The 13,349-nt window shown below is 37.3% G+C and overlaps 1 protein-coding gene across 8 annotated transcripts in view; it reads left to right on the top strand.

Annotated features, from left to right (window-relative positions):
- Positions 1–13,046, top strand: part of NFIB (nuclear factor I B) — a 170,654-nt gene extending 157,608 nt beyond the window's left edge. For all 8 annotated transcript variants that reach the window (XM_015653316.1, XM_015653313.1, XM_015653312.1 and 5 more), the window contains one exon: positions 6,380–13,046. In XM_015653316.1, coding sequence (XP_015508802.1) covers positions 6,380–6,397 — 18 coding nt within the window. In that variant the 3' untranslated portion in view covers positions 6,398–13,046. The remainder of the gene's footprint in view (positions 1–6,379) is intronic.
- Positions 13,047–13,349: the final 303 nt, after the last annotated feature.

Here is a 13,349-nt window from a genome sequence, read left to right as displayed (position 1 = left end):
CCATACTTGAAGCATACTTGAGAGAAAGAAAAAAAGTTTATGTTTGAATCGATAGGGGAGCCGAAGCGTGAAGAAGGCTGTTTGTTTTTTCTGTAGCTGTGGTCACGTCTCAAGCCGTCTGGTAACCAGGAGAAACCAGACATGATGTAATTCCAGATTGAACATGAACTTCAGGGACTTAGAATGAGGGAACAATGGACCATAGGAATCAATAATGTCCATTTTCCACATGATTATGTTTGGAGCTTTAAGTTAAACTTTATGGGAGAAGCAACAAGAACTGCAGTGTGGCCAAAATGAATGAGTTGATCTAGAAGCAAGATGTTAAAATAAAGAAAACAACTTTAGTTATAATTTCTGAGCAGCGCTGCAGATTCCAGCAGGATTAGAAAAGTTCTTGCTCTGCAGTGAACTGGTTGCCTGTTCTGAGATCTCTTTGTTCACTTAGGTGGGACAAACTTAATCTTATGTTTCCTGTCAGATGATTTTTGGCAGCTGCTAAGGAAGGAGGAGCATATTATAGAAAATTCCCAAGTGTAAACTGTATCTTTAACCCCTTGGTTACTACAGCTTTCTGCTTTATCATCTTACCTCCAATTGTTTCTTTTGAATCAGTAGAACTGATTTGCTTGGGGTTTTTTGTTTGTTTATTTGTTTGTTTGGTGCAGTTAGGATCATCTGCATTATTATTTAGTCATGCTAATTTGATAAACTTGTAGTTATATTTTTTTTAAAAGGGCTAAAGTAAAAATTCTAATGGTTTGAAATGGAAATAGTAATATTTGGGAAAAGAAAAAGGTAGTGCAGGTGTGTAAAGCTGAGAGTCAGTTTTTTATAGGCAACCCAGTGACCAAGCATGTGCTCTCCATGGTTTGGCTTGACTTGATCACAGGCCCCTCTGTGCAACTGCATGTTTGAAACCCTCTGTTATCCCTGTTCCTGCACCAAATTCTCATACATGAATGGTCCAAAGCAGAGCATGGACATGCACCATTTCTCAGGGCTCTCCCTCTGTTGTGGGTCTTTGTTAGTAACCGGCTCTGTAGCTTCTTCCCAAGCTTTGTGCACCTTTTTGTGTTACATTGCCACAAAAAGAAGCCTGCAGAGAATAGAATAAATAGCATTCTTATAGAAGATTTCCCTTTTCCCTCCCTTGGACATAAATCAGTAGGTCTTTAACTCCTCTGTCTGCTAGATGGGTGGTATGTGTCTACTAAACTGTAAAAGTCATCCTAAACTAACCTGTGATATATATGCTTAATACATCTCTTGAAACAAGTGCTCATCTTGGAGGTGAAATTTGGCAGCTGTTTACCTACAGATGCCAGTTCCGTATGGTAAAAGAAGTACCCATTAAGTAGATGCTGGAAGGGTGGTTATTCTTTTGCCAGAATGCAGAAGTGGGAATTTAGCCAGGGCACTGAGGGCAGGAAAATAGCATTTCCAAAGTTCTTATGAGCCAAGTAATTTTAAAAGGTAAAAATCCCTGTGTTTGTGTGGGCAAGCACTTACTACAGAGATAGCCTTGCTTGGTGGCTTACTATTACTATTTACTTCACTCAATATTGAAGGTATTTCTCCCTTTTCTGTGCAAAGACTGACTTTGCAGGATCTTCTCTACCTTCTCTAGGCTAGTGAGTTCATGTACATGATGGTAAAGCTGCAAGAAGGAAATACTGCTTTAGATGTACTTTCTGAATGGTAAAATATTCTTACAGACTTCTGAAACTGTGAAAGAAAGAAGGTAGTAACTGGTGGAAAATAAGAATTTGAAAGACCTCCATACTTACTCAGGTCAGATTAGATTTATTTTTTATTGCATTTAGTTAATTGGTTAACATTATTATACTCTACAACCTCCAAAGTGGACCGTATATACATATAATGTAAGTACTACTTGTGGTCCATTCCAGTAATATTTTAACCAGAGGTCCTTGAAACAGCAATTATTATCTTTAAGAGGAAATCATGGCAGAAATCTTGATTGAATTAACATCTGGAAACTGTAATGGAAAGTGTAATGGAGAATGTTAACCCTGTAGGATTCTTGCAGAAGTTTCCTTTGCTGTTTTATTGCATTTGAACAGATAAATACATTATACTTCCTGTGGATAGAGAGGGAACTGATGACTGTATAATATTTCTGATAGTCTAGCTATGATGAAGAGACAACTGCTAGCAGTAGTGAAATTACTTAAAAATGTAAGTTTCAGGAAGGCGGTCCTGCAACAAAGATGGATCCGAATCTCACAGCAGACTGTCATGGTGTTTCTCACGTAATTTTCTTCAAAAATTAGCCTGGAGCAGTTTTATTTAGGTCTCACTTCATGTTTCAATAGAAAGGCATTTTATTATAACTTCTGTTAGCAAATGGATAACAGATTTCATCAGGAGTAGTAAGCTGGAGTGTGAGGTAGACCTGCTTTATTTCACTCATACAATACAAAGATTTCTTATCTGAAGGAGAAGCCATGGGGGCATCCTATTAACTTCTGCAAGTACATCCACCTTGTCTCTGTCCTAGGCAATGGAAATAATTTTGGCTTCCCTAGCTGTGGTACTTAGTGGGCAGAGGCAGAGTATTGCCTCTGGTTTTATGAAAACAAGTGCTGAATTTTAACTGGGACTCACACCAACTGCTGGATGGTATGGTGAAGAAAAAAGTGTTTCCTGCTCATTTCCTGCTCATGTGGGCACCCAAGCAGAGTTTGCCTTGCAGCCAGAAGTAGCTGTCATTCCTGCCAGGATGTTCTGCAGAAAAACCATGGATGGTTTCCATGGCAGAAGCTAAGCTCTGTGATACTCAGAAAGGTCCCTTCTGAAAGGGCTGGAAAAGGCTAGCAGGGGACCTTGCTCTTCTGGGCAGTTGCTCTTTCTTGGCTTCATCCTAGAGTGCTGGAGAAAGCACACAAAACAGAGTGTGGCTCATGAAAGTCTAAGTTTGTCATAAATGTAAAGGGAGGTCATGGGAATGCTGGTTGGACAGACAGACGCATGCAGCTTAGCAGAGCCTGTGTTGTGTGTTTGGTAATTCACAGTTGTGTCACAGCTGTTCTCAGAGCTCTGTGTGGTAACTAAGGCTGTTTTTCTCCATAACTTTCATTCAGTTTTCTTCGTTTGTCTGCTGTAAGACTGTGTTGGTGGTACCTGGGCTGGGGTGGCCCAAGATAGAGTTACATCCACCTGTTGTATAACGTTATTTTCTAAACTACAGCCAGAACTCATCAAGCCTTGAAAAGAATGGCTTAGGAAATGGCAGCAAAAGAAGCAATGGGCTGTTCCTCCCAGCTGCCAGAGCAGACAGACTGTGCCCAGTGTGAGTGTTCAGGCCAGGACTTCAGCCACCTCCGGAGGTGTGACAGTGGTGGCTGTTGCAGCCCTGCAGGCAGACACTGTGTGGCTGTCCTGGTCCCACAGGCACTCTGCTGCCCCCAGCACCATCTCTGGCAGAAGGCTTGGCTTGAGCAGAACAAGGGGCTTTGAAACTCCTGTGGGCTATACGGAGTGTTAACGTGGATGATGTGTTACTCCCTCAGGATTCATAAGTAGTACTGACAAATTTTCTTGCAGTCTGCAGTTTTGTCATGGTCATAATACAAGGTGGGAGGCTTGAAAGGTTTAAATAAACACCTATATTAAACTGATAGGTCATATGGCAACAACAGTCATATTAGGAACTTGATACAACTTATTTTTATTGAGCAGTTTCCATAGAAATCAAGATCTCTGGTATTTGAAGTAGCAGATAAAAATTTTGCTGCAAGTGCAATTTGCTTTTAGTCAGCACTGACTTTTTCTCTTCACCCACTGTAGTTACTAGAAGGTTGGCAATTTTAAAACAATGCAAAAGTTAAAATTGTATTTATCCCATCACTGAAGTGTACTGTAAATCTTCAGAAAGATAATCTGGAGCCTGTATGTTTAGCCTTTGCCACAGAATTTTTTTTTAAGATAGAATGTTGACCTCAAACAAAATTCTTATTTGAGTTAGTGTTGTATTTTTTGAAGCCACTAAACACTGTAAATCCCATGTAACAGGACAGTGAAGAACTGTGCATTGGAAAACATATAGTCAGACAAGCAAACAAATCTGCTTGACTTTTTATTTTTTTTATTACTAAGTCTTATTTTTACAAATCCATGTGCTTGGAAGCGATTTGCTTTGTGTCTGTTATTTCAGAATTTACTTCTTAGCATCACTGAAATCCAAAGAGGAAGGAACAAAAATTGCATTTTAAAACAAATTGTGAAGGAAGATGAAGAATAAGTTGAAACAATTAAGACTCTTAAATGAAATTCTGGTACTGAATATTTTTTTATTTTTGGAACATATTCTTTTCATTATATCGTCTTGGAAAAATCTTTCATGCATAACAAGGTTTAAGTCTTTGTGAGTACTTCAAGATTTGTGGTGTAACTGTGATTTTTAAATTTCAAAAGGGTTTTTATTTTACTTTGGTAGTAGATTTTTTTTGGTAGTAGTCAATAGAATTAAAACAACAAAAAAGAAATGTATTAGCTGATCTCATATTTTGAAAGCAGTAATTTTTTTTTAATTTTTGAAAAGGTTAAAACTCTTCAGATTTTTAGGTGTCCTTCAAGAATATATCCAATTGAAGAAAAAAACCCAAAAACATCAGCCTTAATGAATAGTATTTGTACTTCAGGCATTAAAATATTAATACTTATTGTATTTTCTTCATGAAATAAGATTAATTATTCTCCTTTGGGAATATGGCTATCATTGAGACAAGCAGGTCAGGAACTATTTTCACTTTTTTGTGTGTGTAAAACATAGCACCTGAAATTAATTGCTAGGAGGTAAAATAGTAAATTAAAGGTTTAGAAAGGTAAGTATTTTCAAACAGAAATAAGTGACAGAAGCTGTTTCTAGTTTTGTAATTTTTTTTAATATGAAAGACTAGAGAAACACGTCCCCTGGAATTCACAAAATAAGTTGACCACTTTTCAGCAACTGAAATGATCACAAAAGCCTTCCAAATTAAATGTAATTATGTCATGAACATTTGAAACAGATAAAAATGGTCAATTATCCTCTTTATACCTGATGCCACAAAAGGATGACTTCTTATCCAGGAAGAGAGCAGTAAGAAATGGGACAAAATATACAGACGGAAGAAAACTTTTTGCTTCCACAATATGCATGTTGAAGGGCTTCAGATGTGTTATCAGGAAGCTGGTTAGCCTAATCCCAATATGTAATTTCAAGTAAGCACTTATGTTGTGATAAATACTAGAAAAACTCACATATGATGAAATGCAGAGGAATGGTGTGTTTGCATGCTATTATGTCCAGTGCTGGTATTAGCTCTTTGGCAATGATGCTGACTTAATGATGCTGTTTTTCTTCTAAATAAATGTGACAAAGCTTACTTTGAAGTCACAGAATCATATAGCTTAGGGTAATTTCGTTTGTACTTCTGGGTTATCAGAACCACAGAAAAGGAAAGGGCTGCTGAATACCAGCAGCTGAGACCTGTCTTTGAGTATCCTTCTTGCAACTACTACTGGTTGGTGCCTGCTGAACCTGTGAATGCCATTGGGACTTCATCTCTTTAGTGAGAGAGTTCTTTTGAAATGATGACTGAGGTTCCTAAGTCATTGGATCGTTCTTGAAAATATTTTCTTTCTCAGAGGCTTGTTGAAAAAAATATGGCTTGCTGCTGTCCTGGACTCATGGCTACCCTTGAAAGCAAGTGTTTACGTGATTGGATCCTCTGTTAGTTGGTGTTTCTGAAACTGATGTTCATAGGGAATTTTTTTTTCAAAAGAATTTTTTTTGAACATAAAAATTTCTCTGTTCCTATGGGTGTCTGTGCATCTCAGAGGCCCATCTTGGGATGGTGAAAAGATAAACTGCTGTGTTGTAAGAGGGGAGGAAATCTCACAGGATGCTGAACCACCGAATCTTTATATTCACTCTTGAAAAAAGAACACCTGTACCTTCTGGTATATTTCACTAGCTCTTAAATGACATCCATTACTCTATGTAGTGTCCATAAACTTGTATGGTTTAGTTGTGTCTGCTCTATGTATTTGCATCTGACATTGGTGGGGGGCAGTTTATAAGCAAACAGACCACTTAGTGTAACTCAGGAGTCATATACAACTTGCTACTGAGTTCAACACAATTATTTTTCTTTCAAACAACTTGTGCTTTCACAAAGCAAGCTAGGAAGTAGAATCTCAAGTTATATTCACAAGTTTTGTTTCCAGTTTTATCTTAAATAGTGCTATTATTAATGAATATTAGATGTACCTTGATTCATATTCATTGTATAAATGTTTAATGTGTGTTTGTTTTGTTTTTTTTTCTCTCTCTTTCTCTCCCTCCTTGTCTCTTTCCCCTTTTCAACAGTCCTGGTACCTGGGCTAGCTTGGTTCCTTTCCAAGTATCAAATAGGACACCGATCCTGCCGACAAATGTCCCAAATTATGGTTTGAACATAATTGGAGAGCCTTTCCTTCAAGCAGAAACAAGCAACTGAGGGAAACAAAATAAAAGGCAAAATTTAAAAAGAAAAAAAAAAAAAAAAAAGAAAAGAAGACAGTATGAGAAAAGAACCTGAAGAAAGAAGAACAAAAAATAGACCAGCAATTGCAGCTCTTACAATCACTAATTCCCTTATGGCTGAAACTGAAATGATATACAAAGGGTCGATGGTATTTCACTGATGGGTAGAATGCAGCTCCTCCTAAGTAGCCTTTGTTATATGAAGTCCGCTGGGAAATAGATGTTCTGTCTCCGACAATATATTTTAACTGACTTTCTAGATGCCTTAATATTTGCATGATAAGCTAGTTCTATTGGTTTAGTATTCTTATTGTTTACGCATGAGATCACTATTCCTGGTTATCTCACAAAACAAAGGCTAGGCAGCAAGAGCAGAGCTGCAGGAGGACAAGGGCTGTGAGCCAGCCATTTTCTCAACAGTCTGATTTCTAAATGTTTTAAAAATAAGCTCTGTAGCCTTTAGTTATCAGTATGGATTTATTAAACTTTGGCCCTTAATTAAGCCTTTTTCTAGTGTGTTATGCAGTTTGAAGTTTTCAATCAGTATGAACACACAGGCTCTATGGAAGAAATGCCTCTACGCAGGTAAAAGTGTTATCTTCTCATGCAACAGTAAAAAAGGAAAAGGAAAAAAGTGAAATTTTCCCCACTAAAGAAACACTTACAGAGGCAAGTGCAATTTAAAAATCATATCTAAGAGGTCATCACTATAAGTCCTTCAGCCCTTGGACTCTAAATTGAGGGGATTAAAAATAAAAATGAAAAATTACTTTGAACAAACTTACTTTTCCCCTCAGTTTTTGAGGGCATTAAAAGGCATTAAGTCAAGACAAATCACGTCCTTGAGAATAAGAAATCAATGGAAACACAGCACTTACGTTGGTTTAGCTGCTGCCTTCGCAGAGGGGCAGGATTTATTTATTTAAAGTTACTTGTTGCATCAAGAACCCATAGGGTTTACATGTTTCTGTAAAATCTACATCATAGAGACAAAGACATAGGCAAATCCATGTCACAAGGGCAAAGCTTACCGTTTACAAACTGGTAATACCAGGATGGGGATATGTTGTATTTAAATAATGCACTCTTAATGTAAGTCTAATTACAGGGTGCTGTAAACTTGCATGGTGCTTTCAGAAGTTAGCCTTGTTCAACAATTTTCACATATTGACAGAAATATAATGTGCATGGGCAGACATTTTGCCTCTATGTCTCTTTAAAAATTTAAAATACTCTTTCCAGTAATCCTAATTTGCACGAAGATATAATGTCCACATTACGTGCCTTGCCTTGAAATCTAAAAAATTGAAAAAAACAAAAAAAAAGAAAAAAACTACAAAAAAATTTGACATCACTACACTTGTTTTGCTGCATTTATTATAATTTTAATTCTTTACCATTTTTATGACAAAATATTTTGTACTCCAGATGCGAAAAATGTGTGACATCATGGATTTTTTAGACAGTTATACCTTTATCTCACATTTATAAAGCATATCATGGCTGTGTATAGTTGCCGCTTAAGAATTGTAATCGACCAGCAATATTTTCAGTATTTTGGTGTTTTTTCTATTAACCTATCATGTTTTTCATCTTCCAATTAATATTGGGGGGAGGGGATACAAATTTATACGAATTATGCAATACCAAGTTTTGCCTATGTAGGTAGTGCTTTTAGCTGTATTGGTTATTATAGGTAAGTACACAGATTTAAAAAAAAAAAAAAAAAATAATGTATGCTTTTTTTGTTTGTTTTAATTGACCAAAGTGGGTACTGCTATTTTTGCAGTGTGATGAGGTCCTTTTCTGTACTGAGAGGTGGACAGGGGATTTTTTTTTTATACATACATATATATATATTCTGGGGTGGGGGGGAGGATTTTTAACACTTTACAGTGTAGCTGTGAAGCAGTGCACCCTTAGCCAGGCGAGGGCTGCAAAGCAACTGTTCTGCCTACTGTGACAAACTTTCAAATCGGTTCCCTCTTTTTAACTTCCCACCTGGGGTGCAAGCTGAAATCATTTCTGGATTTAAAAAATAAATAATGAATTCTGTTGGAGGCAGACTTGACTTGAGGAAATTGTTTTCCTTCAAGGTTTTTTTTTCACGAGAAAGAGAGACAGACAGAGAAAGAGGTCAAGACCCACAGTGAAATTAAGCCTTCTTCATTCTGGCAAAGATAATGCATCCTGAAGTGTTCATGTTAGAAAATGTTTTTAGCTCAGAATGACAGAGACATTTACTTTTGTCTAGGAAATGCAAGTACAGGGCCAAAATCTTTGCTGGCATAATTCCACTGTCTCCAGTGGACTCTGGAGCTGCTCAAGCAGAGAATTTTCCCCCCTTATCCTGCTTGACTTTTTTCCTGTACATAATTTTTTTTTTATGTTCCACTCCCCTCTCGTCCCACCAAGGATTTTAATTCAGAATTTGAATTACAATTTTCAGCCTGCTTGGGCTACATCAGAAGTTTTCAGTCTTCTCATAGAGCAGATCAGATGGAGACCTCTGAGGTGTAGTGGAGAAGGAGTTTCTTTACACAAGGAATTAGACAGTGGAGGAAGTAAAAGTGACAAAAGTGTGTTTCCAGTAAAATACCATTTTGCAGACCAGTTGCTGGTGACCTCTTACACACAAAAGATATTTGCAATGTATGGCTCAACACAGGATGAAGTTTTCTTTAAAGTACAGTCCTCTATTAGGGTGAAAGCATAGGAGCATATAGTAAGGTGGATAGGGAAAATGAATCCCTTTGCAGTTGTCTCTGCATTTTGGAGGTTTTCCTACCCTGGAGTAGTCCCAGAGGCTCAGCTCCAGCAGCAGCCACCCCAATGAGCACTGGTCAGGGGCATACCACCATCAGTCCCTTCTGGCTCTGGCTGTGGTTAAGAGCAGAACTGGCAGCATATCCCCATGTCTCCAGGAGGAGACAGGGTGCAGGCAGGGCTTGAATGGCTACAGAAATGGGAATTTTAGGAAAATAAACCTTTGAAATTTAACTAAACTAAAAAACAAAACCAACCAAAAAAACGAAACAAACAAAAAGCCACAAAACCCCACAGATGCAAAAAGAGGTGCAAAAAGACAATTGGGGTTTTGGTTCTTTCTCAGAGCCCCGCAGTAAATTGATTTGTTTGCTAAGCACATGGCAAAGTCTGCTAGACCCAAGCACAGTGTGCCTCAGGCTCTGACCTGGTAAAACAAAGTATGTGATGTCCTTTACACATGTCATGATATCGAGCAGTTTGGGAGCAGAGCTGTGCTGGGAGCATATCCTTGATTAGTTCCATGAATAAGGTGTTCCCTCTAAGCTTTTCATAGCACATTGGGACAAAGCTGGAAAAAGTTCAGGATTCAACATGAAATATCCAGAATGGTGATTGCCCTTTGTAGGAAGATAGATGCCCCTTAACAGAGTGTTTTGTTTTTTTTAAGTCTCTGGCCTTCTGTATGAAGAAAAAAAAAAGGCTGAGCTTAAAGACACAATCTTTTAAAGAAGTAAACTCCTACTTCAAACTAGGTTATTCAGCAACTGTGGGTTTTTTGTCACCTGCCTCTCTAATAGAAAAGCCTGCTTGGAAGATAATGAACTTTTCACTTATTGTATGTTTGGTTTTAGGTTGGCTTTGTGGGTTGTTGTTTTTTTTTTTTTGAACTCAGCAGTCAAAAGATTAAGATAAGATTGAGAACTCAAATCCAGTCTCTGGCCTCCTCCTTCACCAGGAAGTGTATTCTGACTAAATTGAGCCACCCCGTTCTATGTGCACTGTTCTGCCTTTATTAAGTTGCTTTGCAGCCCTGGCCTCATGGCTGTGCCACTGAAGTGTGTTTCCCCTGGAGTGACATGAACGCTTGAGGCTTGACTAAGATAAAAAAAAAAGGCAGTGAAGGAGACTGTACATAAAGACATGGCAAAAATATTAATTATAGCAATATAGTTGTGGGGTGATGTTCAGGTGGGCAGCTCCATTAAAAATATGTGAATGAGTTTGTGAAGCTGCAAGTAGCAAGAAGAAAGGATGATCTTCTGAATAAACCGCCTACCTTGTAGACAGTAATTTGTACACTGTATAGTTTTGTTAAGAATTTTTTTTTTTAATTAAAATACCCTTGTTTGTAAAGCTAACTTTTTAACAATTATAATGGAAATACATTTCCATTTTTAAACAAGAATATTCTTTGTTTAGAAACTGGACTTGGGTTAAAACTCTCCAGTTTCTTAATTTATGTATTAAAAAAAGAATCTGTCCATGCTAGGAGTTATTTCGCAGATTCCTGTGCTTGAAAAGCATAGGTTACTAATCCTTTAAAAATGTAAATGGAGAAAAGTTATATTTTATGAAGGTTATTTTGTTGTATTTAGTATTGGAAAAGTTGGTTTTCAGAGCATTTCAAAATGTTGGAAGCACCACTGTCTTTTTTATTAGTATATATGGCCTTTAGCAAAAGTTTTTGTGATTGTTACATGATGGTATTTAAGATTAGGTTTGCAGAGCTATTCAGGATAGGCAGAGAGCTAAAACAGTACTTAAGTCTCACACAGCTGTGTCCTCAGGGAGCAGAATTTTGGATTTGCAACTTGTAGCTTCATAAGGACTTAATGGAAGAGATTGCACAAAGACATCTGTGACACCGGAGTGTGTTCTGTATCTAAACCTAAATTATATGTACTGTGTGAGATTATGAAGGCTGCAGAAAGTTATCCCATATTCAGTGTACAGTTTTCACTTTTAATGAAAAAAACTCTCTAATGTGTTGCTGGCAGTAAGGCCCCAAGCATGACATCCCTTATGGTTTACATGATCCTGTCAAGGTCTTTTGTTAACGTTAACCAGCTGTATGCTCCTGGATGTTTTTATTGGGTTTCTATAGAAAACTTTAGAAAAAAAACAGAGTTAAATCCCATGCCAGCTAATCAAGTTAAACAGGAAAGGCTCAAAGCTGAATGTTCTCCATGCTGAAGGAGCTGAAAACTGCCTCCTTCTTATTTGCACTTTCTGCTAGTTCCCCAGTTTTATTAATTCCTCAAAATTGTGTGGGTGTGGTGGAGCACTGCAGTTGGAGGATAACATGGACCACTGATTTTGCCCTTTAACCCTGCACAATGACCTTTGCATCAGCCAAACTTATTGCCATGACAACTCTTTGTACTGTTTCCATGCCACAGCTCTGTTGGTCACGTTGTCAATAGTAAAGGGGACAAGTTGGAGACGGTCAATTTTTTACATTTTTTTTTGTTGCAATTTTTTCTTCAATGGTTGTAAGTAGTTGTTTGGTTTTTTTTTTTATGATAAAAGGGTTCACTAGTTAGTACTCTTTAGAAATATCTGTGTGTTGCAATTCAGATGTATGTTGAATTTGTGAAAAGGGCTTCAGTGCCACTAGCATCATGATATCCTAGAATAAGCCTTTGATACTTTCATTGCATGATACCGTAACAGTAAAACAAAAGGTGGCCTAAATAAATGGAGAGCAGTGTGAGCTAGTGACACTAAAGCCAGTCTTTGTATTACTGTATTTTTGACAGAATGATTTTGAAAACTGTGCTACAGGGACTGATGTGGCAAATGTATCTCTATATGCAGAAGGAAGTTTTTTAAGAAGTATGGCTTATTATGCATTTTTCATTGAGGGCATTGAAGTTGCATGGACTGATAGAAGTTGATGCAAAATGAGAAAGAAACAAAAACCAGCAAAATGTTTACCAAAAAACTCAAACAAATGAGCAGTGCCTGTTCAATTTCACAGTCTCTGTTGAGTTCAGTTGTAAATATGTTTCAGATAACATTTTCTTCAAAAATAATCTCTACAACATTGTAGAATGTGAGGGGTTCCTCAATCCCAGGCATAGGCTTCTCAAGAGCTGCATTAGATTATGTCTTCATCAAGCTGTTAATTTGTGCTTATATCATATAGAACTTTTAGTAGTCTGGGAAGAGGCACCCCATCTCAATGATATTTCTCTGAGAAAAACTTTTGTAGGGCTGTGTGTTTCTTTAGATACATTTAGTACAACTGTAGGTGACAAGTAGTCAGTTATTGCTTGCTAGCTACATACCAGGGTTGATCCATTTTAAAACTTTTGGCATTTTTTCCCATACTGTAGGCCATAAATCCTGAAGATTACATTTTAATTAAAAAGAAGGTGTGTGCAGAGTCTTTGTGTAATGAACCTTCACTAGTAGGATGCATTACAGTACAGCTACTTAATTTTGGAATTAGAGCCCTCTGGCATTAGACCTGATTTTAGCCTGAGTGTTAACAAAGGTTTTTATTGTGCCTGGTTGGAGGATAAAGTGTTCTTTCTGGTACTTTTTTTTTTTTTAGGTTACAAATGAACTCAACTGCCACAAGTTTTAAACTGGTGTAAATCAAGCTTGACTTAATGTGATTGTTACTGTTATATCCAGCCTATACTGCTAGCAGCTGCTCATACTGCAGTCAATTACTGGAAGCGGATATATTTCCTATGCAAAAACTGTTTAAACAATAAAAATGAGCTATGCTACAGACCTGGCCTTACGTTTTCTTTTCTGTCTCTAAGAGTCATAATTGGTAATATCTTAAAAACAAACCTTAAACCTTGTGGCCTGATTGCATGGGACAACTTACAGAGTTCTGTGTACACCTAGATTAGATTTAAGATATTTGTTTGCACATTTTTGGGCTTGGTTTACACTGAAAAGGGAGGAGAAAAAGAACAAAAGGAGATATAATCAGGTAATCAGCACAATTAAAATTTTACATTTTGTTTTCATCATCATATTCAATGAGACCTAGTAATTATACAGATGATCTTGATGCCAAATGGAT

Source organism: Parus major, chromosome Z (assembly GCF_001522545.3).
Source record: "Parus major isolate Abel chromosome Z, Parus_major1.1, whole genome shotgun sequence".
Taxonomy (NCBI): domain Eukaryota; kingdom Metazoa; phylum Chordata; class Aves; order Passeriformes; family Paridae; genus Parus; species Parus major.
Note: the sequence above shows the minus strand (reverse complement) of the source record. Positions and strands in the feature narration are given on the sequence as shown.